Below are 22,256 nucleotides of genomic sequence, written 5' to 3'. Positions count from 1 at the left end.
TATTCCTTGAATGCGACAACCCCTTTAAGAATTCTTTCACACTGGCGTTCATCTTTTCCGGCAGTAGAACAGCCTGCCGGATCCGTACTACAGTATATGCCCGGCCCCATTCACTATAATGGGGAGAGGCGTAGATTGGGCCGCAGCCGAGAGGCGGCCGGACAAATACCGCTGCACGCAGCCTGCCAGAGAAGATAACCGCCAGTGTGAAACTGACCTAAACACCTGTTATTCCTCAGATCAATGTATGAATAGGGCTGAGTTTACATCATCGTTATTCTGATCAGTCAAGAGAACAAAAAATAAAATAAACGGATCCTGTACATCAGTTATGCACATGTTGCATCTGTTTGAGCAATTTCCACCAAATCCATTATTTGGTGGAAATCAATTGTACGGCAAGCATAGTCAGTCTAAAAAAACTGATCTCAGACGGAAATGGCTCTAAGGGATGTAAAATGTCCATAACAGGACAGCACAGGATCCGTTGTATTTTTTTAAATTATTTTTCTGTTCTTCTGACAAATCAGAAGAACGGAAAAATAACGGCAATGTGAACTCTCCGTAAGTTAACAAGCAGGTGTTACTATTCTCCTTGCCAGAGAGGTCTATCCCAACACAGTCTGGGACTATCAGCACTGACAGTAATGACACCCCCCACCCTAACTGGTAATGGCTATGTATTTAAAAAATCATTAGGAGGAACAGAATATAGAGAAAGGATGTTTTAGAACGGTTGTTTCATAAAAATATTAATAATAATCATCAAGTATTTATTAAATCGGATGTTTGCGGAGATGACTCGTGCAGTGTGCACATGCCATCTTCCTGTCTCGCTTTCTTTTCACCGCTGCTGCCATGTCTATGGCAAATAGATGCAGGGTCTGTACTTCTTATCTCATCATTCCTGCGGGAGTCCTAGACTAGACCCTAAAGGTACAGAAGAATAGTAACTCACCGCCAGAAGTGAGATGGAAAGGACTGGTAGGATGATGAATCTATCTCTGTCCTGGCGAAGTATAGTTACCTCTGTAATAGAAGAAGTATTATTTTATCCATATTATATAACACACACCAATAACACACTATATATCAGGGATCAGCAACCTCCAGCGCTCCAGCTGTCCTGAAACTACAACTCCCAGAATTCTCCTTTCACTTCTGTGGGAGTTACAACAGCAGCCTAGTAAGTTTGCATACTGGGAGTTGTAGTTTCACAGCAGCTGGAGTGCCAAAGGTTGCTAATCCCTGCACTATATACAATACACGCCAATAACGCACTATATACAATACACGCCAATAACGCACTATATACAATACACGCCAATAACGCACTATATACAATACAATTTATTTTGGGGGCCCACCATACGGATACATTCAAATATAATAAATAATCTACGTTTTTTATATGAACATAGACTGGCTGAGGTGCTGTACATTGAATATATGTATGTAGTACAGTAAATCTAATGTGATATGTGCCACTTGTGCAGGGGGTGGGAGACTAGGGGCCCACCTTGCTCAGGGGCCCACCGGGACATTCCCCTGCACCCCTGTGGGCCAGTCCGAGCCTGCTGCCAGGAGTCTGACCCCCACCGATCAGATACTAATGACCGATCCTGAGACTAGATAATATTAAACTCTTAGAAAATACCTTTAAAGGGGCGGTCTGCTGAGTGTATTTGTTTGCCTCAGCTTATAACGGCCATACAGTTGACCAGACAACCCCTTACAAGTGTGTTCTGGATGTGCCTTACCTGAACAGCTGCCGAAGACAAAGTAGAAGAGATTCCAGGAAAGCAAGAGAAGACAATGCCATAGAATTAGTTTGTGACAATAGAACAGGCGCTCAGTCCACACGCACACATGGTCTGCCCTGTACATACGGCAGAGGCTGCGCCTGGTGCTGCAGCATTCACACTGCCTGGGCGCACCAGGAAAGCGCATTGTGCTGAAGGATTTCTGCCCGTTACCAAATATTTAGGTCCCAAAACAGGGCCTGACCGAGCTCCACTGTCAGATGGAGGATACATTCCACCACCAGCTGAGCTGCTGGCTGGGTTTTTATTCCCAGCCCAAAACCTGGCCTGGACGTGGGGAACAGCCACCCACCCTGCTCTTTGACTGCTCCCAATAAGAACCGTCCCGGATCGGCTTTACAGCCACACTAAGTAAAACAGTGTCAGCGAGCACTAGCTGCCGCTGACACACTAAACTACCGGTTCTTATCTCACTGAGGCCGGGAACCTCGGCGACACGTACCTTCCGTCAATGACGGACCCCTGCGCCTTCCTACATACCTCCCCCCTTTGTTCAACCCTGAGGGGGTGAACACATGCCAGACAGTGTACTCGGGACAGGGCATCCGCGTTTCCCTGTAACCGGCCTGCCCTGTGTTCTACTGTAAACTTAAAGGGATTCTGTCACCTTGTTTTCGGTTATAGAGATGCGGACATGCACGATCGCCACTAGCATGTCCGCAATATACCGGTCCTGTAGGGCTGTGTGCTTTTATTTCGTTTAAAAAAGGATTTTAGAGATATGTAAATGAGCCTGGTAAGGTGCCCAAGGGGCTGTACTAATCTTCTTGGTGCCCAGCCTCGCCCCCCTGTGAAGGAGCCCAGCACCGCCTGCGTCCTCCGAATCTCCTCCTTTCTTCACAGTTAGATTGCCGTAATCTCGCTATGCGCGAGCTCGCGCATGTGCTGTGCCGCTATAGGGTTCCTTCCCTGTGCTGGCATCAGCCTCAGTGAAGGAACTGCGCATGCTCGATCTTGCGCATCGCGAGATTACGGCAATCTAACTGTGAAGAAAGGAGGAGATTCGGAGGACGCAGGCAGTGCTGGGCTCCTTCACAGGGGGGCGTGGCTGGGCACCAAGAAGATTAGTACAGCCCCTTGGGCACCTTACCAGGCTCGTTTACATATCTCTAAAATAATTAACATGGTAAACCTGCTCCGGCTTTCGCCGCCCTGGCTGGTGTACCTTGTAATTTACGTCTCCAATTTTTTCACGTACCTCGTAGGGCCCCTGCCACCTGGCTAGGAATTTACTGTCCACGGTCGGCACCAGAACCAAAACCAGATCACCCGGGTTAAAGATCCGGACCCGGGCCTGTCGATTATAGATCCGACTCTGGCCTCGCTGAGCGGCCTCCATGTGCTTCCTGACAAGAGGCAAAACAGTCTATATTCGCTGTTGCATCTTGGTAACGTACTCAATGACACTTTTGTGCGGAGTGGGTTGCTGTTCCCACGCCTCTTTGGCTACGTCCAACAAACCACGACGGTGTCTGCCATATAGCAATTCGAAGGGCAAGAACCCAGTAGAGGCCTGGGGCACCTCTCGCACTGCGAACATGAGATAGGGCAGAAGGAGGTCCCAGTCCTTCCCATCTTTGGACACCACCCTTTTTAACATGGTTTTTAGAGTTTTGTTAAACCTTTCAACCAGTCCGTCTGTTTGTGGATGGTACACGGACGTCCGTAACTGTTTATTACGCAGTAACTTACAGAGTTCCCTCATGACCTTGGACATAAAATGGGTCTCCTGGTCAGTCAGAACCTTTTTAGGTAGCCTCACTCGGGAGAACATTTCCATTAGCTCTTTATAAGTCTTGCCGATGTACAGTACAGACCAAAAGTTTGGACACACCTTCTCATTCAAAGAGTTTTCTTTATTTTCATGACTATGAAGGCATCAAAACTATAAATTAACACATGTGGAATTATATACATAACAAACAAGTGTGAAACAACTGAAAATATGTCATATTCTAGGTTCTTCAAAGTAGCCACCTTTTGCTTTGATTACTGCTTTGCACACTCTTGGCATTCTCTTGATGAGCTTCAAGAAGTAGTCCCCTGAAATGGTTCTCACTTCACAGGTGTGCCCTGTCAGATTTAATAAGTGGGATTTCTTGCCTTATAAATGGGGTTGGGACCATCAGTTGCGTTGAGCAGAAGTCAGGTGGATACACAGCTGATAGTCCTACCGAATAGACTGTTAGAATTTGTATTATAGCAAGAAAAAAGCAGCTAAGTAAAGAAAAACGAGTGGCCATCATTACTTTAAGAAATGAAGATCAGTCAGTCAGCCGAAAAATTTGGAAAACTTTGAAAGTAAGGGCTATTTGACCATGAAGGAGAGTGATGGGGTGCTGCGCCAGATGACCTGGCCTCCACAGTCACCGGACCTGAACCCAATCGAGATGGTTTGGGGTGAGCTGGACCGCAGAGTGAAGGCAAAAGGGCCAACAAGTGCTAAGCATCTCTGGGAACTCCTTCAAGACTGTTGGAAGACCATTTCAGGGGACTACCTCTTGAAGCTCATCAAGAGAATGCCAAGAGTGTGCAAAGCAGTAATCAAAGCAAAAGGTGGCTACTTTGAAGAACCTAGAATATGACATATTTTCAGTTGTTTCACACTTGTTTGTTATGTATATAATTCCACATGTGTTAATTCATAGTTTTGATGCCTTCATAGTCATGAAAATAAAGAAAACTCTTTGAATGAGAAGGCGTGTCCAAACTTTTGGTCTGTACTGTATGTCGCAGTGGCACCGCCTCCGGGTACCAAGTGGCGTAATCAAAGACAACCAAGATGTGTTGGTGTCCCCTAGTGGACTTTGGTACTGGGCCTACCAGGTCCATAGCGATTAGCTCAAACAGTACCTCGATGATCAGGAGAGGCACCAAGGGACTGCGAAAAAGGTGCTGGGGGCTAGTTGCCTGACAGGTCGGACAAGACTTACAGGGGCCAGTAAAACCCTTGTAGTATCCGGTCCTGTGTTTTCTGCATTCCCAGATGACCCCCGAGAACATGTTGGTGGGTTAACTCTAACACGAGTTTGCGATAAGCCTGGGGCACCACCAACTGTTTAATGGATTCACCCGATACAACATATCCTGATGAACCACAAAACGGGGGAACACCGACTCTGCCCCAGGTTGTTGTGGTTCACCATCTATTATTAGTACATTTTCCCAGGCTCGGGATAAGGTTGGATCCCGGTGTTGTGCAGTACCAAAATTATCTCCGGAGCTCAGGCCCCGGCAGCAAGTCCTCCATGTCTCCCACCATTACACTTAGTGGGGTTGTTTCCCCCTCTTCCACCGAAGTGGCGGTCACCCCTACTGCTGGCCCTTTGGACTCAGGTTCCCAGGGTTCTGGTCTCCCCCCTGAGCCGGGCCACTCTTCTAGGGTTACCCCTGTCTCATGGGTATCAGTCACTCTCGTAGCAGGCCACAGTGCCGGGAAGTCTCTCCCTATGATAAGTTCATAGTGAAGGTTGGTTGCGACAGCCACCTCGTGGGTCCACCTGCCGGAAACCATGGACAGAGACACCATAGCAGTGGGGTAGTCTTTTAAAGGGAGTCTGTCATCAAAGTTTCACCTTTTTAACCCTTCCCAAAGCTTTCTAGCAGCCTTACAGTTAATAAAAACGTTACCTTTATGAGCAATCCTGGACTTATAAAACCGGCAAAAAACATCTTAGTAGCATATGCAAATGAGGGCTCGCAAGTGCCCAGGGGCGGCGTTACCCTCGTAGGTGCCCAGCTAGCTCAGCCTTATCATCGCTTACCCCCGCCCATTCTTTCTCTCTGCCCGCCCATCTACTTACTTCTCGTTTCGCCGAGATCCCGCGCCTGCGCACTCAGTCCGTCGGCCGGCGCATGCGCACTGCGATGCCCATTCCTTGCACGGCATCACAGTAATTAATGCGCATGCGCCGGCTAACGGCATGAAAACACCACAAAGGAGGCATTCGATCGGCGCATGCACATTAATTACTGTGATGCCGTACAAGGAATGGGCATCGCAGTGCGCATGCGCTGGCCGATGGACTGAGTGCGCAGGCGCGGGATCTCGGCGAAACAAGAAGTAAGTAGATGGGCGGTCAGAGGGAAAAGATGGGCGGGGGGAAGCAACGATAAGGCTGAGCTAGCTGGGCACCTACGAGGGTAACGCTCGTAGGTGCCACCTCCACCTGGCACAGGTGGTTCAGAGACTCCGGAGCACCCACGGCACACAGTTTCCCGGCATACAATAATTGACGGAAGCCATAGTTCATGTCCATGGGTTCCTCCTGCTGTCCACTCGAACATGGCCAGGCTCCCGACACCGCCAGCAGACCATTGGAGCGGGGTCCACAGGGGCCTCATCCCGGGCAGGTTTGGTGGGCACCAGTCGCCGGGTCCGGGGAGGAGGGACACGGGATTTGAGTGCCCCCCTCCCAAAAGAACCCCCCTGTAAGTTCCGCGTAGCCTCATAGTGCTTGCCCGCTCCAAGCCACCAATTGTAGGGATTTGGTCTGGTAGGCAGGGTAAGCAGACGCAGTACAGAGGCAAGAACATGGTAGTAAAGCAAAAAGTTCAGTGTTTATTCACACCGAAGGAAAAAAGTAACACAAACACTTTGCTGAGTCCTGGTGTTAATTCACACCGCACAAAGTCCACAGAACAAGAATGTCACCTGGCGGGCTGATTTATCCACGGCAGGCTTTAGGGCGCCTGATTCCCAGCAGTGTCACTCCAGCACGGTACCAAATGTTTAGGTCCCAAAACAAGGCCTGACCGAGCTCCACTGTCAGATGGAGGATACATTCCACCACCAGCTGAGCTGCTGGCTGGGTTTCTAAACCCCAGCCCAAAACCTGGCCTGGACGTGGGGAACAGCCACCCACCCTGCTCTTTGACTGCTCCCAATAAGAACCGGCTCGGATCGGCTTTACAGCCACACTAAGTAAAACAGTGTCAGCGAGCACTAGCTGCCGCTGACACACTAAACTACCGGTTCTTATCTCACCGAGGCCGGGAACCTCGGCGACACGTACCTTCCGTCAATGACGGACCCCTGCGCCTTCCCACAGTGGCCATAACTATTTTTTTCAATGACATGACTGTAGAAGGCCTTGTTTTCTATGGTTCCATTGATGGTCACAACATTCTCACACCCCACTAGTATCCAGGCGTCATGCTGCCCAGTAAAGTCTCGCACATAAGAAAACTTACCTGACGGGGTCAGGACATAGAGGTTGGTGACATTCCTCGATAGAACGAGTGTCTGATTGCTGGGCCGGCCCCCGCCTTCGGCCCATATCACTTTGGTAATGTTCGGGTACATGACGACCCCCAAAGGATTGGATTTTCCATTGAGATCTAGACAGGAAGCAGAAAAAGTCATTACATAAAAGTGCTATAAAGAAAAATACACAGCGCCAAAGTCTGGCAAACAGGCCCGCGCAGCCTTCTTGGAAAAAATAAAGGGGTGTTCCAGTCAGAAACACTTATCCACTGGATCGGTGACAAACGCTACATTAGTGGAGGTCTGACCTAAGTGCTAGACGGCTTCCCTCAATACCTCAGATTGCAGGGGGTGTGCAGACCACTAGTCTAGGGGCAAAGAGGGACCAGGATCTTCTCTCCTGGTGATCCACTGGGACCACATCTCAGAACCAAAAGTATTCAGTACCTGAGACATAACTATTATCATTCATGATCAGAACATTGTTCAGATGGTTAACGACTGTATCCATAGCAAAATCAGCTGAATAGGGACCAGGGGGATCGGGTGAATAGTGGTGGCCAGGAATAGGATCCAGGGTGGAAGGGGCCGTCTCTGATTAGCAGGGAAGATGTGAAGGTAGCAGGTGATGTTCTTTTTGTATTCATTGTCTTCTGGACAATTCTCAGATCTGAGAATCCGGAATTAAATTCCATTTTTTTCCGATTGAAGGAATTTTATGGGACTTTTGCTCCGATTTTATTCCTAGGACTTACCGTTTATGAGAGTAATATTTTTGCTGTCCGCACTGACTAGATTGGAGACATGAACTGTGAACGTGGCAGTGATGTTGTTCGGAACGGCGAGTGTCCGGTTATCATGGCTCAGCCAGCTCCCGTCTCCCAGGTCTTCTCCATCCATGGTCCAGTTAACTGCATCCGGTTCTCCATCACAGACAACAGTAAAAGATATGGTTGTCCCTGTGTCGTTACGAGATAGCTCCTTGATCCAGACAAGATCTAGAAGGAGGAAAAACGGTTCTTTAGTTTATTTCACCGATTGTCATCTGAATCAGTCGCAGACAAAACCTTTACTATATAGATTGGTTGAGCCGAGGGGAGTAAGCGGCTGGCAGAACAATGGGATCAGGCATGTTGAAATCAAACTGCCTACTCCTTTTCCCCTGACATCTGCAATCACATGCCTTACTCCTGGCGCCATTGCTACGCAGTATACCGTCGGTACGTCACATGACCACTGTGGCTGTGTCAGGTGCACTCACCATGAACCTCATATCTGATCTGGCGGTATAATTCTCTAAGCCCATCGCCGTTCCTGTATTCCAGAGTATAAATGCCGCCATCCCTCTTGGTTATATTGCTTATGGTGACCCGTCCGGTGGATTCCTTCACACTGACCCTTCCTTCATACTTATCCGGTATAAGATAACTGTAATTACAGGGGATGTGGATGGCCACATGATCGTGATGGATCTTGTAGAGTGTGTTCAGTTTGCACGGCTTAAAAGAAAATGTTATATTCGAGCCGATGGCGACGCGATTGACTTCATGGCTTTGTATCAATGTGAAGCCGATAAATAGTAGAAGACCTGAAAAATAAGGAAAAATAATTATAGATAGAACGCATCTACATCTAGAGAGAGAGATCATATCTATAAGGGTCCATTCACACGTCCGTGGTGTATCCGCAATACACCGGGCCGCTCATCGCCGGAACTGCCTGACGGATCCGGAAATCTGTGTGCAAATGGATAGCATTTGTAGACTGATCCGGATGCGAATCCGTCTAACAAATGCGATGAAACACCAGATCCGTCTCTCTGTTTGTCATCCGGAAAAACAGATCCGATATTTTTCTTTTACATTTTTAAAAGTCTGCGCAAGCACAGACCGGAAAACTGGATCCGTTTTTCTGGAATACTTGGTGCTGGATCCGGCATTAATGCATTTTTTAAATGGAAAATAATGGCGGATCTGGCATTTTGGACGGAGAAAATACCGCATGCTGCGGTATTTTGTCCGGCCAAATACTGTAAGAGGGACTGAACTGATGCATCCTGAACGGATCGCTCTCCATTCAGAATGCATTAGGATAAAACTGAAGCGTTCTTTTCCGGTACTGAGCTCCTAGGACGGAAATCAATACCGGAAAAATTTAACGCAAGTGTGAAGGTACCCTAAGGGGTTAAAAGTATATTAGTTTAGTCCAATCCATCCAAACGATATAAGTATACCCAATTCACAGTGCATGCTTGTACTTGTAGTCCGCTCACATATAGTGTTGAGCGAACTTGTATTTTAAGTTCGGCGTCTAAAGTTCGGGTTCGGGTTATCGAAGAATCGCGTTATGGATTCTAAATTCCGTTATGGTCCGTGGTAGCGGAATCCATAACGGGATACTTCGATAACCCGAACTTAAAACACATGTTCGCTCAATACTACTCACATAGTGTCTGGCGGTGCTTTACATGTCACAGGAAAAGGTGTAAATAGTTTCTCATCCGGTAAAAAGGACATAGGAACAGAACACACTAAATACAACATAAAAAGGGGTTGTGCGGCACCGGACATATCCCCGTCTTACCCCTCCTGCCCCCCTGACATCAGCGTCCGGGTATTTCATGCGCCAATGCCTTCCTCTGCCCTGTGCCATGTGCTAAGCGGAGGCTTCTGCCCAAAAGTGAGTCTGGTGACCGGCACTAATGGAAAAGATGTAAAACAGCTAGGGCAGCGCTAAAGCCCGCCCATCGGCGCTGGTGACGTCACCGGGAATACTGCTAGGCGGAAGCCTTCACCCAGCTTACCCTAAGCCCGGTACGTCACTGAATCCCCTAAAAATGCCCTTGCCCTGCGCGGGGAGAATCTGTGCATGAAATCATAGGAGCCAGAGGGGTGAAGATGAACCCAGACAACCCCTTAAAAAAGGGTTGGTGGGGGTCCTAACGCTGGGGCCCCCACCTATGACGAGAGCGGGGCCCCCTGAAAAGAATGGAGCAGCCGGTCAGGTAAATGTGAAGCCGCTCCAGTCATTGATATCCCAGTAGGGTGCTGCAATGGTCTATCAAATCATCCAGATGTCCCCACAGAGGAGGCACTCACAGCGGGTACACGTCCAATCCCTTATTTCATGTGAAGGGTTAATGTGCGGGTGAGGAGCATCGTGGAGCGGCTGCTAGTGTTCGAATGCCAAATGTTGGTGTACCGAGAACGCCGGAAGTTACGCGACATTTTCGCATGCAACTTCAATCTAGAATAGACAGTCACCCGGTGTTCTGTCAGAAAACCTTAAATCGTCAGATTCCCTTACCCCACATGACTTCCGGGGGTGCACGCCTCCGCGCAAGCGCAGTACCACGGCACTGCACCTCCACGCAAGCGCAGTACCAGGGCATGGGTAAGTTAAAATTACAGTGAGCGTGGATTCTCGGAAGCGTGACGGGCGTGCGCTCTCAGGGGTAAGGAGATCTGACGGTCTTTTGTCTTGTTAAATCTCCTTACCCTCACACTGCGCACGCGCGGATTGTAAAATCTCCTTACCCTCACTACACAGCGCGCTTCAGATTCATTGCTGGCTGGCTTCAATCCGCGTGTGCGCAGTGTGAGGGTAAGGAGATTTAAAAAGACAAAAGACAGTCAGATCTCCTTACCCCTGAGAGCGCACGCCCGTCGCGCTTCCGTGAGTCAACGCTCACTGTAATTTTAACTTACCCATGCCCTGGTACTGCGCTTGCGTGGAGGTGCCGTACCGTTGTACTGTGCTTACGCGGAGGCGCACACCCACGGAAGTCACGTGGGGTAAGGAATTCTGACGAGGTAAGGTTTTCTGACAGTACACCGGGACCACCCACCGGTCTCTCTCTGATGTCCGCACCATCCAGAACTTTCGTAAAAGTGGCGCATTTTAGCGTAAAACAAAAACTTGCACCTTTTTACCGTCATTCTTTATACCAATATATGAGAGAAGCCTTCAGTATGTCTCGTTAGAGGCCGGATAGGAAGGAGAGAAAATCGGCCTTTCTGAATCATCCAACCCAGCAGGTGTGACTGCAGCCTACGGCTCATGTGGCATCAGGTCCTGTTCTCCGCCGTGACCTTCCGCAGCCCCGCAGAAATATACACGTCCTAGTCTTCTCCGTTTTGTGGACATGTACACCGCGGGAGCCACGATTTGTGGAGCACAACACAGATACAGCCCCTTATGGCAGGACCCGTCTATGTACAGGGCATGGTGTGTCGCATTATTATTACTGGGACACTACAGAGGGGTATTATTATTACTGGGACACTACAGAGGGGCATTATTATTACTGGGACACTACAGAGGGGTATTATTATTACTGGGACACTACAGAGGGGTATTATTATTACTGGGACACTACAGAGGGGCATTATTATTACTGGGACACTATAGAGGGGCATTATTATTACTGGGACACTATAGAGGGGCATTATTATTACTGGGACACTATAGAGGGGCATTATTATTACTGGGACACTATAGAGGGGCATTATTATTACTGGGACACTATAGAGGGGAATTATTATTACTGGGACACTATAGAGGGGCATTATTATTACTGGGACACTATAGAGGGGCATTATTATTACTGGGACACTATAGAGGGGCATTAGTATTATTACTGGGACACTACAGAGGGGCATTATTATTACTGGGACACTACAGAGGGGCATTATTATTACTGGGACACTATAGAGGGGCATTATTATTACTGGGACACTATAGAGGGGCATTATTATTACTGGGACACTATAGAGGGGCATTATTATTACTTGGACACTATAGAGGGGCATTATTATTACTGGGACACTATAGAGGGGCATTATTATTATTACTTGGACACTATAGAGGGGCATTATTATTACTGGGACACTATAGAGGGGCATTATTATTACTGGGACACTATAGAGGGGCATTATTATTACTGGGACACTATAGAGGGGCATTATTATTACTGGGACACTATAGAGGGGCATTATTATTATTATTACTTGGACACTATAGAGGGGCATTATTATTACTGGGACACTATAGAGGGGCATTATTATTACTTGGACACTATAGAGGGGCATTATTATTACTGGGACACTATAGAGGGGCATTATTATTACTGGGACACTATAGAGGGGCATTAATATTATTACTGGGACACTATAGAGGGGCATTATTATTATTATTACTTGGACACTATAGAGGGGCATTATTATTACTGGGACACTATAGAGGGGCATTATTATTACTTGGACACTATAGAGGGGCATTATTATTACTGGGACACTATAGAGGGGCATTATTATTATTACTTGGACACTATAGAGGGGCATTATTATTACTGGGACACTATAGAGGGGCATTAATATTATTACTGGGACACTATAGAGGGGCATTATTATTATTACTGGGACACTATAGAGGGGCATTATTATTATTACTGGGACACTATAGAGGGGCATTATTATTATTACTGGGACACTATAGAGGGGCATTATTATTACTGTGACACTATAGAGGGGCATTAGTATTATTACTGGGACACTATAGAGGGGCATTATTATTATTACTGGGACACTATAGAGGGGCATTATTATTACTGGGACACTATCGAGGGGCATTAGTATTACTGGGACACTATAGAGGGGCATTAGTATTACTGGGACACTATAGAGGGGCATTATTATTATTACTGGGAGCAGGTCTCAGAGGTGGGACCCACATATCCCAGTGATATATCATCAATGTCCCAGATGGGAATACCCCTTTAATATGTAAAATCCAAATGATTAAATAAATTGTAAAGTGCTGCGGAACATGTTGGCGCTATATAAAGATTATTACTATTAATAAATGCAGGGTAATTAATGAAACATGATAAAATATGTGATAAATAAATCACTTACTAATAAAAACATAAAAATAGCGATACTCGCATGAAATTAGATCGGGGCTATGTACAGTCCTTCTCAAAAAATTAGCATATTGTGATAAAGTTCATTATTTTCAGTAATGTACTGATAAACATTAGACTTTCATATATTTTAGATTCATTACACACAACTGAAGTAGTTCAAGCCTTTTCTTGTTTTAATATTGATGATTTTGGCATACAGCTCATGAAAACCCAAAATTCCTATCTCAAAAAATTAGCATATTTCATCCGACCAATAAAAGAAAAGTGTTTTTAATACAAAAAAAGTCAACCTTCAAATAATTAAGTTCAGTTATGCACTCAATACTTGGTCGGGAATCCTTTTGCAGAAATGACTGCTTCAATGCGGCGTGGCATGGAGGCAATCAGCCTGTGGCCCTGCTGAGGTGTTATGGAGGCCCAGGAGGCTTCGATAGCGGCCCTAAGCTCATCCAGAGTGTTGGGTCTTGCGTCTCTCAACTTTCTCTTCCCAATATCCCACAGATTCTCTATGGGGTTCAGGTCAGGAGAGTTGGCAGGCCAATTGAGCACAGTAATACCATGGTCAGTAAACCATTTACCAGTGGTTTTGGCACTGTGAGCAGGTGCCAGGTCGTGCTGAAAAATGAAATCTTCATCTCCATAAAGCTTTTCAGCAGATGGAAGCATGAAGTGCTCCAAAATCTCCTGATGGCTAGCTGCATTGACCCTGCCCTTGATAAAACACAGTGGACCAACACCAGCAGCTGACATGGCACCCCAGACCATCACTGACTGTGGGTGCTTGACACTGGACTTCAGGCATTTTGGCATTTCCCTCTCCCCAGTCTTCCTCCAGACTCTGGCACCTTGATTTCCGAATGACGAGCAACAGTCCAGTGGTGCTTCTCTGTAGCCCAGGTCAGGCGCTTCTGCCGCTGTTTCTGGTTCAAAAGTGGCTTGACCTGGGGAATGCGGCACCTGTAGCCCATTTCCTGCACACGCCTGTACACGGTGGCTCTGGATGTTTCTACTCCAGACTCAGTCCACTGCTTCCGCAGGTCCCCCAAGGTCTGGAATTGGTCCTTCTCCACAATCTTCCTCAGGGTCCGGTCACCTCTTCTCGTTGTGCAGCGTTTTCTGCCACACTTTTTCCTTCCCACAGACTTCCCACTGAGGTGCCTTGATACAGCACTCTGGGAACAGCCTATTCGTTCAGAAATTTCTTTCTGTGTCTTACCCTGTTGCTTGAGGGTGTCAATGATGGCCTTCTGGACAGCAGTCAGGTCGGCAGTCTTACCCATGATTGTGGTTTTGAGTAATGAACCAGGCTGGGAGTTTTTAAAAGCCTCAGGAATCTTTTGCAGGTGTTTAGAGTTAATTAGTTGATTCAGATGATTAGGTTAATAGCTCGTTTAGAGAACCTTTTCATGATATGCAAATTTTTTGAGATAGGAATTTGGGGTTTTCATGAGCTGTATGCCAAAATCATCAATATTAAAACAAGAAAACTACTTGAACTACTTCAGTTGTGTGTAATGAATCTAAAATATATGAAAGTCTAATGTTTATCAGTACATTACAGAAAATAATGAACTTTATCACAATATGCTAATTTTTTTAGAAGGACCTGTATACACATCCCGGGCCTTCGTGTTATGTGTATAAAGTGCCGCCAAACAATAGCCATTTAAAGCATAACAGGTATTTAATACAATTAAATATCACCTAAAGTAAATCAGACTGTAAGTGGAGACTTGTGGTAACCTTTCTGTCAGCCACCAGGGGGCAGTATTTCTCGGCTCCGCAGTGCACATCGGTCATTGTTTCAGCTCCATTATCCCATACTTAACAGTGGTGCTTTTTGAAAATTGCACAAATATCTTTGTTTCCAACCCAAATGGGCTCGGCTGAGCATGCATGTGTTCTCGATAGGGAGAAAAGCTGCTGCCAGACACCTCTGACGACAATCTATCATGATCCTTCTTTCCCCTCTACGTCTGGTGTTAGGACCCCCTCATTCAGCCATCTTAGAGGAGCAATTTGTAATGGCCGGTGTCTCTGACTCCTGACTTACTGGAGTACGAGGTGTCACCATTAGTAATGTTGGCACATCTGTGAGAAGATGAGATCTATGCCTGGCAAAACGTGTCACTTTTCTACCCCAGAAAACTGCCACACCCCAATGTGTATGGCCTCTCTAAAAACAGTAAAGATAAAACGAAGGAAATAAAAAAAATCACCACTTTTCAACACATATTCCACGTGCCATCTTCATGTGAATTCAGTGATACCTCATCCCCAGGATTAAAAAAAAAAAAAAAGCTTTTCCAAAAATCCTATTAATGCCTCAATATGTGACGTTTGTAGGGTAAATCTTCCAAAAGTTTTATCATTTTGGTATCAGGATTAAACACAAAGTAAAATTTGGCAGTATTTGGTGACTGTATATTCTTCTCCTGCAGCCTTAAGAGTTAAAGGGAACCTGTCACCGGGATTTTGGGGTATAGAGCTGAGGACATGGGTTGCTAGATGGCCGCTAGCACATCCACAATACCCAGTCCCCACAGCTCTGTGTGCTTTTATTGTGTAAAAAAAACGATTTGTTACATCTGCAAATTAACCTGAGATGAGTCAGAGCTGGAAAATATGACTCTTCTCTGGTCACACAAGTAAGATATGACTCTTTTATATTAATTTGCACATGTATCAAATCGGTTTTTTTTACACAATAAAAGCACACAGAGCTATGGGGACTGGGTATTGTGGATGTGCTAGCGGCCATCTAGCAACCCATGTCCTCAGCTCTATACCCAAAATCCCGGTGACAGGTTCCCTTTAAGTAGATTGGTAACAGGAAAGGTGGTTAGAGGAGATGGAAAATAATAGGTTGGGTTATGCTGCAGAAATGCTCTAAAGCTGGGGGGGTCAGGGTTATCTTACCTCTTTCTGTAAGTTTCCAGAAGTCACACATTTGCAAGAGAAGTTGTGAGAACATCTGCTGAGACTGAACTGTGACTACAGAACTAAGGGAGTCAAGTTCTAAAGTACTCCTCCTCCCACAGCTTCTACATCCTACCACATGCATCACCACAGACAGAACCCACCACTTAGGGAACACTTTCCAAAGCTGCTCCCCCACAAAGCTGATGTTAGTTGCAAAAAATATTAGTTATGGGAAGCTCGCCAAAATAGAGCACGGCCTGCTACCACCCAATAGCTGAACAACAGATACACAAAGAGATGGCCAGCTCACAAGAAGTTAATTGCATACAATTTAATCCCAACCTATAAAATTGTGGCAGGTGTTGGCCAATCATATATTATATATATATATACATACTGACATAGATGTACCGTATGGCAGCATACAATGAAATGCACTATTGGATCAAAAATGTAACAATAAAAATAAATGCGTAAAAACATAAAAAATGATTAATAATCACGGTCCCTCCTTTATACTAAGCTGCGGAGCTCTCGCAGCTTGCTCTATAATATATGGACGGCAGCCCTACGTTGTTTTCTATTCAATTTTCTTAATTGGTCTATTTACCATAAGATGGTAAAATATTCTATGGAGCGTATATGAGTGTCCAATGTCTCAATTCACACTAATGGGTGCGTTAGATGGTTAACAGTAGTGATGCGCAAGTCCACTTACATGTCCGGACGCTTCGCCGCCTTTTAGTATAGCGGGTGATTTTCTTTTGTAGCGCTTATGCGCTTCTTACCCAATATAGGTGGTGTCTGCGCAGTAGCGTCTGTTAACATACAGTTCAGATGTCAGCCGCTCCACGGATAGTCTCTGGTTGTTGATGACGCTGCGCGCCTGCGCAGTACGATTTTTCCGGACGCTGACTGCTTCACGTGTGGTCTCTGGTTACTGACAGTGCTAGACACCTGCGCAATAGAAATTTCCGGATGCTCACAGCCTGCAGATCACCGCACTTCGCTGTTTCAGCTTCGCACTTGCAGATTTCCAATTTTCAATTCCCGATGGTAGGAATATTACACCAATTATAACAGGGGTGCAGTCACTTTTCTAGCCAGACGCGTTTCAAAACCGCATGGGTTTCTTCCTCAGTGGCAATATGTTGAATGAGAAAAGAGGGACATGTTGCTCCTTATATGGAGCCTAAGTTAGAATCAAAACCTGGATCGGACTGTGACCAAATCATTAAACATACTGAACAATCCAATATCAAGTGCTCATTTAATCATACAATATAAGTTATTCACCCAATGTAAGTAAGGGCTCTTTCACACTTGCGTTGTCCGGATCCGGCGTGTACACTCCGGATCCGGAAAAACGCAAGTGGACTGAAAGCATTTGAAGACGGGTCCGTCTTCCAAATGCGTTCAGTGTTACTATGGCACCCAGGACGCTATTAAAGTCCTGGTTGCCGTAGTAGTAGTGGGGAGCGGGGGAGCAGTATACTTACAGCCCGTGCGGCTCCCGGGGCGCTCCAGAATGACGTCACTCTGGAGCACCCGGGGAGCCGCACGGACGGTAAGTACACTGCTCCCCGCTCCCCACTACACTTTACCATGGCTGCCAGGACTTTAGCGTCTTTGTAGCCATGGTAACCATTCAGAAAAAGCTAAACGTCGGATCCGGCAATGCGCCGAAACGACGTTTAGCTTAAGGCCGGATCCGGATCAATGCCTTCCAATGGGCATTAATTCCGGATCCGGTCTTGCGGCAAGTGTTCAGGATTTTTGGCCGGAGCAAAAAGCGCAGCATGCTGCGGTATTTTCTCCGGCCAACAAACGTTCCGTTCCGGAACTGAAGACATCCTGATGCATCCTGAACGGATTTCTCTCCATTCAGAATGCATTGGGATAAAACTGATCAGGATTCTTCCGGCATAGAGCCCCGGTTTTGGTTTTCATTGATGTAATGACTGGATTCGGTGGAAGGGTGCAGGACGTGTCAGTGCGCTGATAAAACAGCCAGGCATCGACACGCCGTGTTCTCCTGCCACCGAGCCGTCTATAGGAACCCAAAAATGTTGAGTTCAGAATTGAGTCCCCTAGGTGCTATAGTTCCAAATTCATAAATCATTTTAGACTCGTACCTGGACATTTTAGATATAAAGTCGCCCCCTCTCCAGTCTTTTTTAACAGTCTGTAGAGCCGCGTACTTTATGCCTGTTGGATCGCTCGCATGATGTATTTTAAAATGTTTAGACAGCACATGTTTATCGTAACCCTTCTTAATGTTATTTATGTGTTCGGAGATCCTGATCTTAAGGGTCCTACTGGTACGACCCACATATTGTGTCATGCAGGGGCACTGCAACACATAAATAACAGCTTCACTGTTGCAGGATAGTATTTCATCTCATTAATCTCCCATTCATAGGAATTAGTCTGGGAGATAATTTTTGTGGTTTTCCTTGGGAATTTTGTGATTCTACAGTTTCCCCAGTCCCACATCTATAAAACCCCAGACCCGACCCCAGCTGGTTCTCTGGCGGCGCTACATCGACGACATCATATTGGTGTGGGACAGGTCACATGATGATTTGGTGCGGGTTTTGGATGGGCAAAATCAAAACGAGCTCAACCTCAAATTCACAGCGAACATCAGCACACAAATGGTGCAATTTTTGGATCTCAATATAGAAACAAATGGTTCCAAATTTTTGTGTAGCACATACCAAAAATCTGTATCGAGGAACAGCTTTATTTTAAATACAAGCTGTCATTTGCCTCGATGGCTGCTGAATGTGCCATTCAGCCAATTCCGTCGGTTGAAGCGCAACTGCACCCAGAACGAACAGTTCGAACGGGAAGCAATGACCATGAAAAATCAATTTGTGGAGAAGCCGTATCCACCCGTGCTCCTGGATGATGCAATGGATAGAGTAAAAAATTTAGACAGATGCACATTTTTTTAAGAAAAGAATAAAGAAAGTAATCAAGGAGAAGTAACATCTAAGTTAATATTACCCTTCAATGTGGAATATAAAAAGATTTCAAAAGTGGTGAACAAACACTGGCACATAAAAATGGTAAACGAGGCGCACAGGAACACACAAGGACCAACCAGAGGTGCACTCACCCAGTCCACTAAAATAACGTAAAACTTGTGATAATTGAACTGGGCACTCTCAGGATATAGGGATCATACAGATATTTATTGATGAATAAGACAATAAAAACGACAATAAAAGAGAGAATGTGTCCCTCCTGTTGGAAATCTATGTATAAAACAGCACTCTGAATCTAGATGGGTATTAAAAACTGCACATGGCATATTCCTGAAATAAAACGACAATAAAAAGGTACATCACTAATTATTCACACAATCATTATTGCCCACCGTCGCTCTGCTGGGTCGTGTTTTTAATTACCTCCAGACTTTTTTGAGCGGTCAGGTTGTTGAAATCCCACGTAGGTAAAAGTTTGGCATGTGCAGCCCGGTCTCTGCTGTAGGCAGACAAATTCAAGACAAATTTCTCTAAGGCATTCTCTATTTTACCAACTACATCTTGGCCTTCATCGGTTATTGTCACTCTGAGTTGAATTTGTCGCACTCCACAGTCAAGTCTTACTTCGCCGGTGTACAGCATTTCCGAGCCTCCCGTCAACCGCAAGCTCCCTCACTGTTCTCCATTCACGTAGTCAAGGCTACACTCAGGGGGCTTGAAAAATGCAATCCTAACACGCGGCCCGGCCGCCAGGCCATCTCCGGGCAAATATTTCATCAGTTGTCTGACATGTTAGACCGTAGCCCTTTCGGAGCCCAACAGAGTCTAGTGATAAAAGCAGCCATATACCTGGCTTTCTATGGCTTCCTGAGACCAGGAGAGTTTACCTCAGCCCGTAGTAGCCGCAGGTATCTGACTGTCGGGCAACTGAAGACTGACACAGATAATTTCATTCTCTCGCTCACGTGCACCAAAACATCACAGACAGGCCCTCCTACCCAGATCACGTACTACCCAACCACTCACCGCTGGTGCCCTGTTCGAGTGCTACACCAATTGTTAAGTAGTATTGACAGTACATCACCCCAGAGGACACTATTGCCTTTCAATGCAGCACATCTCACAAGCTCCCAGTTTGTTTCACATATTCGCTCCCTGATGGCTAACCTAGGTTTAGACCCGGCATCTGTCTCTGGCCACTCCTTTCGGATTGGCGCCGCTTCCGCAGCATCCAAGAACAGAGTTCCTGCTGACGTCATCAGGAAATGAGGGCGCTGACACTCCTCCTGTTATTCCAGATACATACCTCACCCGAACATTGAGATGTCTCACGCCTGTCAGAATCTTGTACTGTAAGTGCGGTTTGTAAATAAAGTTTTCTGATGGCATATGCTCTTTTTGGCCTCCTTCAGTCATCCCTACGACGTTGCGGTTACGGCACAAATCAAACCGTTTAGTTAACTACTAGTTAGGGTCCCAATCCAGGTGTAGCCCCGACCACAAATATAATTATATACAGCATGGCCCATATCACTATATACAAGAAGATGTATAACTTATACCAGCTGTACATATATAATTATATACAGGAGATACCCAGGTTATACCAGCATGCTCCATATCACTGTATACAATAAGATGTATAACTTATACCAGCTGTACATATATAATTATATACAGGAGATACCCAGGTTATACCAGCTGTACATATATAATTATATACAGGAGATGCCCAGGTTATACCAGCATGGCCCATATCACTGTATACAATAAGATGTATAACTTATACCAGCTGTACATATATAATTATATACAGGAGATACCCAGGTTATACCAGCTGTACATATATAATTATATACAGGGGATACCCAGGTTATACCAGCATGGTCCATATCACTATATACAAGAAGATGTATAACTTATACCAGCTGTACATATATAATTATATACAGGAGATACCCAGGTTATACCAGCATGCTCCATATCACTATATACAAGATGATGTATAACTTATACCAGCTGTACATATATAATTATATACAGGAGATACCCAGGTTATACCAGCTGTACATATATAATTATATACAGGAGATGCCCAGGTTATACCAGCATGCTCCATATCACTATATACAAGAAGATGTATAACTTATACCAGCTGTACATATATAATTATATACAGGAGATGCCCAGGTTATACCAGCATGCTCCATATCACTATATACAAGAAGATGTATAACTTACACCAGCTGTACATATATAATTATATACAGGAGATGCCCAGGTTATACCAGCATGCTCCATATCACTATATACAGGAAGATGTATAACTTATACCAGCTGTACATATATAATTATATACAGGAGATGCCCAGGTTATATCAGCATGGTCCATATCACTATATACAAGAAGATGTATAACTTATACCAGCTGTATATATATCATTATATACAGGAGATACCCAGGTTATACCAGCATGCTCCATATCACTATATACAAGAAGATGTATAACTTACACCAGCTGTACATATATAATTATATACAGGAGATACCCAGGTTACACCAGCATGGTCCATATCACTATATACAAGAAGATGTATAACTTATACCAGCTGTACATATATAATTATATACAGAAGATACCCAGGTTATACCAGCATGGTCCATATCACTATATACAAGAAGATGTATAACTTATACCAGCTGTACATATATAATTATATACAGGAGATACCCAGGTTATACCAGCATGCTCCATATCACTATATACAAGAAGATGTATAACTTATACCAGCTGTACATATATAATTATATACAGGAGATACCCAGGTTATACCAGCATGCTCCATATCACTATATACAAGAAGATGTATAACTTATACCAGCTGTACATATATAATTATATACAGGAGATACCCAGGTTATACCAGCATGGTCCATATCACTATATACAAGAAGATGTATAACTTATACCAGCTGTACATATATAATTATATACAGGAGATACCCAGGTTATACCAGCACGGTCCATATCACTGTATACAAGAAGATGTATAACTTATACCAGCTGTACATATATAATATAATACAGGAGATACCCAGGTTATACCGGCATGCTCCATATCACTATATACAAGAAGATGTATAACTTATACCAGCTGTACATATATAATTATATACAGGAGATGCCCAGGTTATACCAGCATGATCCATATCACTATATACAAGAAGATGTATAACTTATACCAGCTGTATATATATAATTATATACAGGAGATACCCAGGTTATACCAGCTGTACATATATAATTATATACAGGAGATGCCCAGGTTATACCAGCATGGTCTATATCACTATATACAAGAAGATGTATAACTTATACCAGCTG

At 45.1% G+C, this 22,256-nt stretch overlaps 1 protein-coding gene across 3 annotated transcripts in view; it reads right to left on the bottom strand.

Annotated features, from left to right (window-relative positions):
• LOC120981967 (pregnancy-specific beta-1-glycoprotein 9-like) overlaps positions 1 to 15,996 on the bottom strand; it is a 51,041-nt gene extending 35,045 nt beyond the window's left edge. For 2 of the 3 annotated variants that reach the window (XM_040411784.1, XM_040411785.1), the window contains exons 1-5: positions 15,875 to 15,996; positions 8,291 to 8,617; positions 7,785 to 8,027; positions 7,017 to 7,163; positions 959 to 1,029 (exon numbers count right to left, since the gene is read on the bottom strand). In XM_040411784.1, the coding sequence (XP_040267718.1) occupies positions 959 to 1,029; positions 7,017 to 7,163; positions 7,785 to 8,027; positions 8,291 to 8,617; positions 15,875 to 15,929 (843 nt within the window). In that variant the 5' untranslated portion in view covers positions 15,930 to 15,996. Of the gene's footprint in view, positions 1 to 958; positions 1,030 to 1,591; positions 1,769 to 7,016; positions 7,164 to 7,784; positions 8,028 to 8,290; positions 8,618 to 15,874 lie in introns of those variants that run through there. The other variant, XM_040411786.1, reaches the window with a different exon arrangement.
• Between the last annotated feature and the right edge of the window lie 6,260 nt (positions 15,997 to 22,256).

This window comes from Bufo bufo, chromosome 11 (assembly GCF_905171765.1).
Source record: "Bufo bufo chromosome 11, aBufBuf1.1, whole genome shotgun sequence".
Taxonomy (NCBI): domain Eukaryota; kingdom Metazoa; phylum Chordata; class Amphibia; order Anura; family Bufonidae; genus Bufo; species Bufo bufo.
This window is presented reverse-complemented; position numbering and strand designations above follow the sequence as displayed.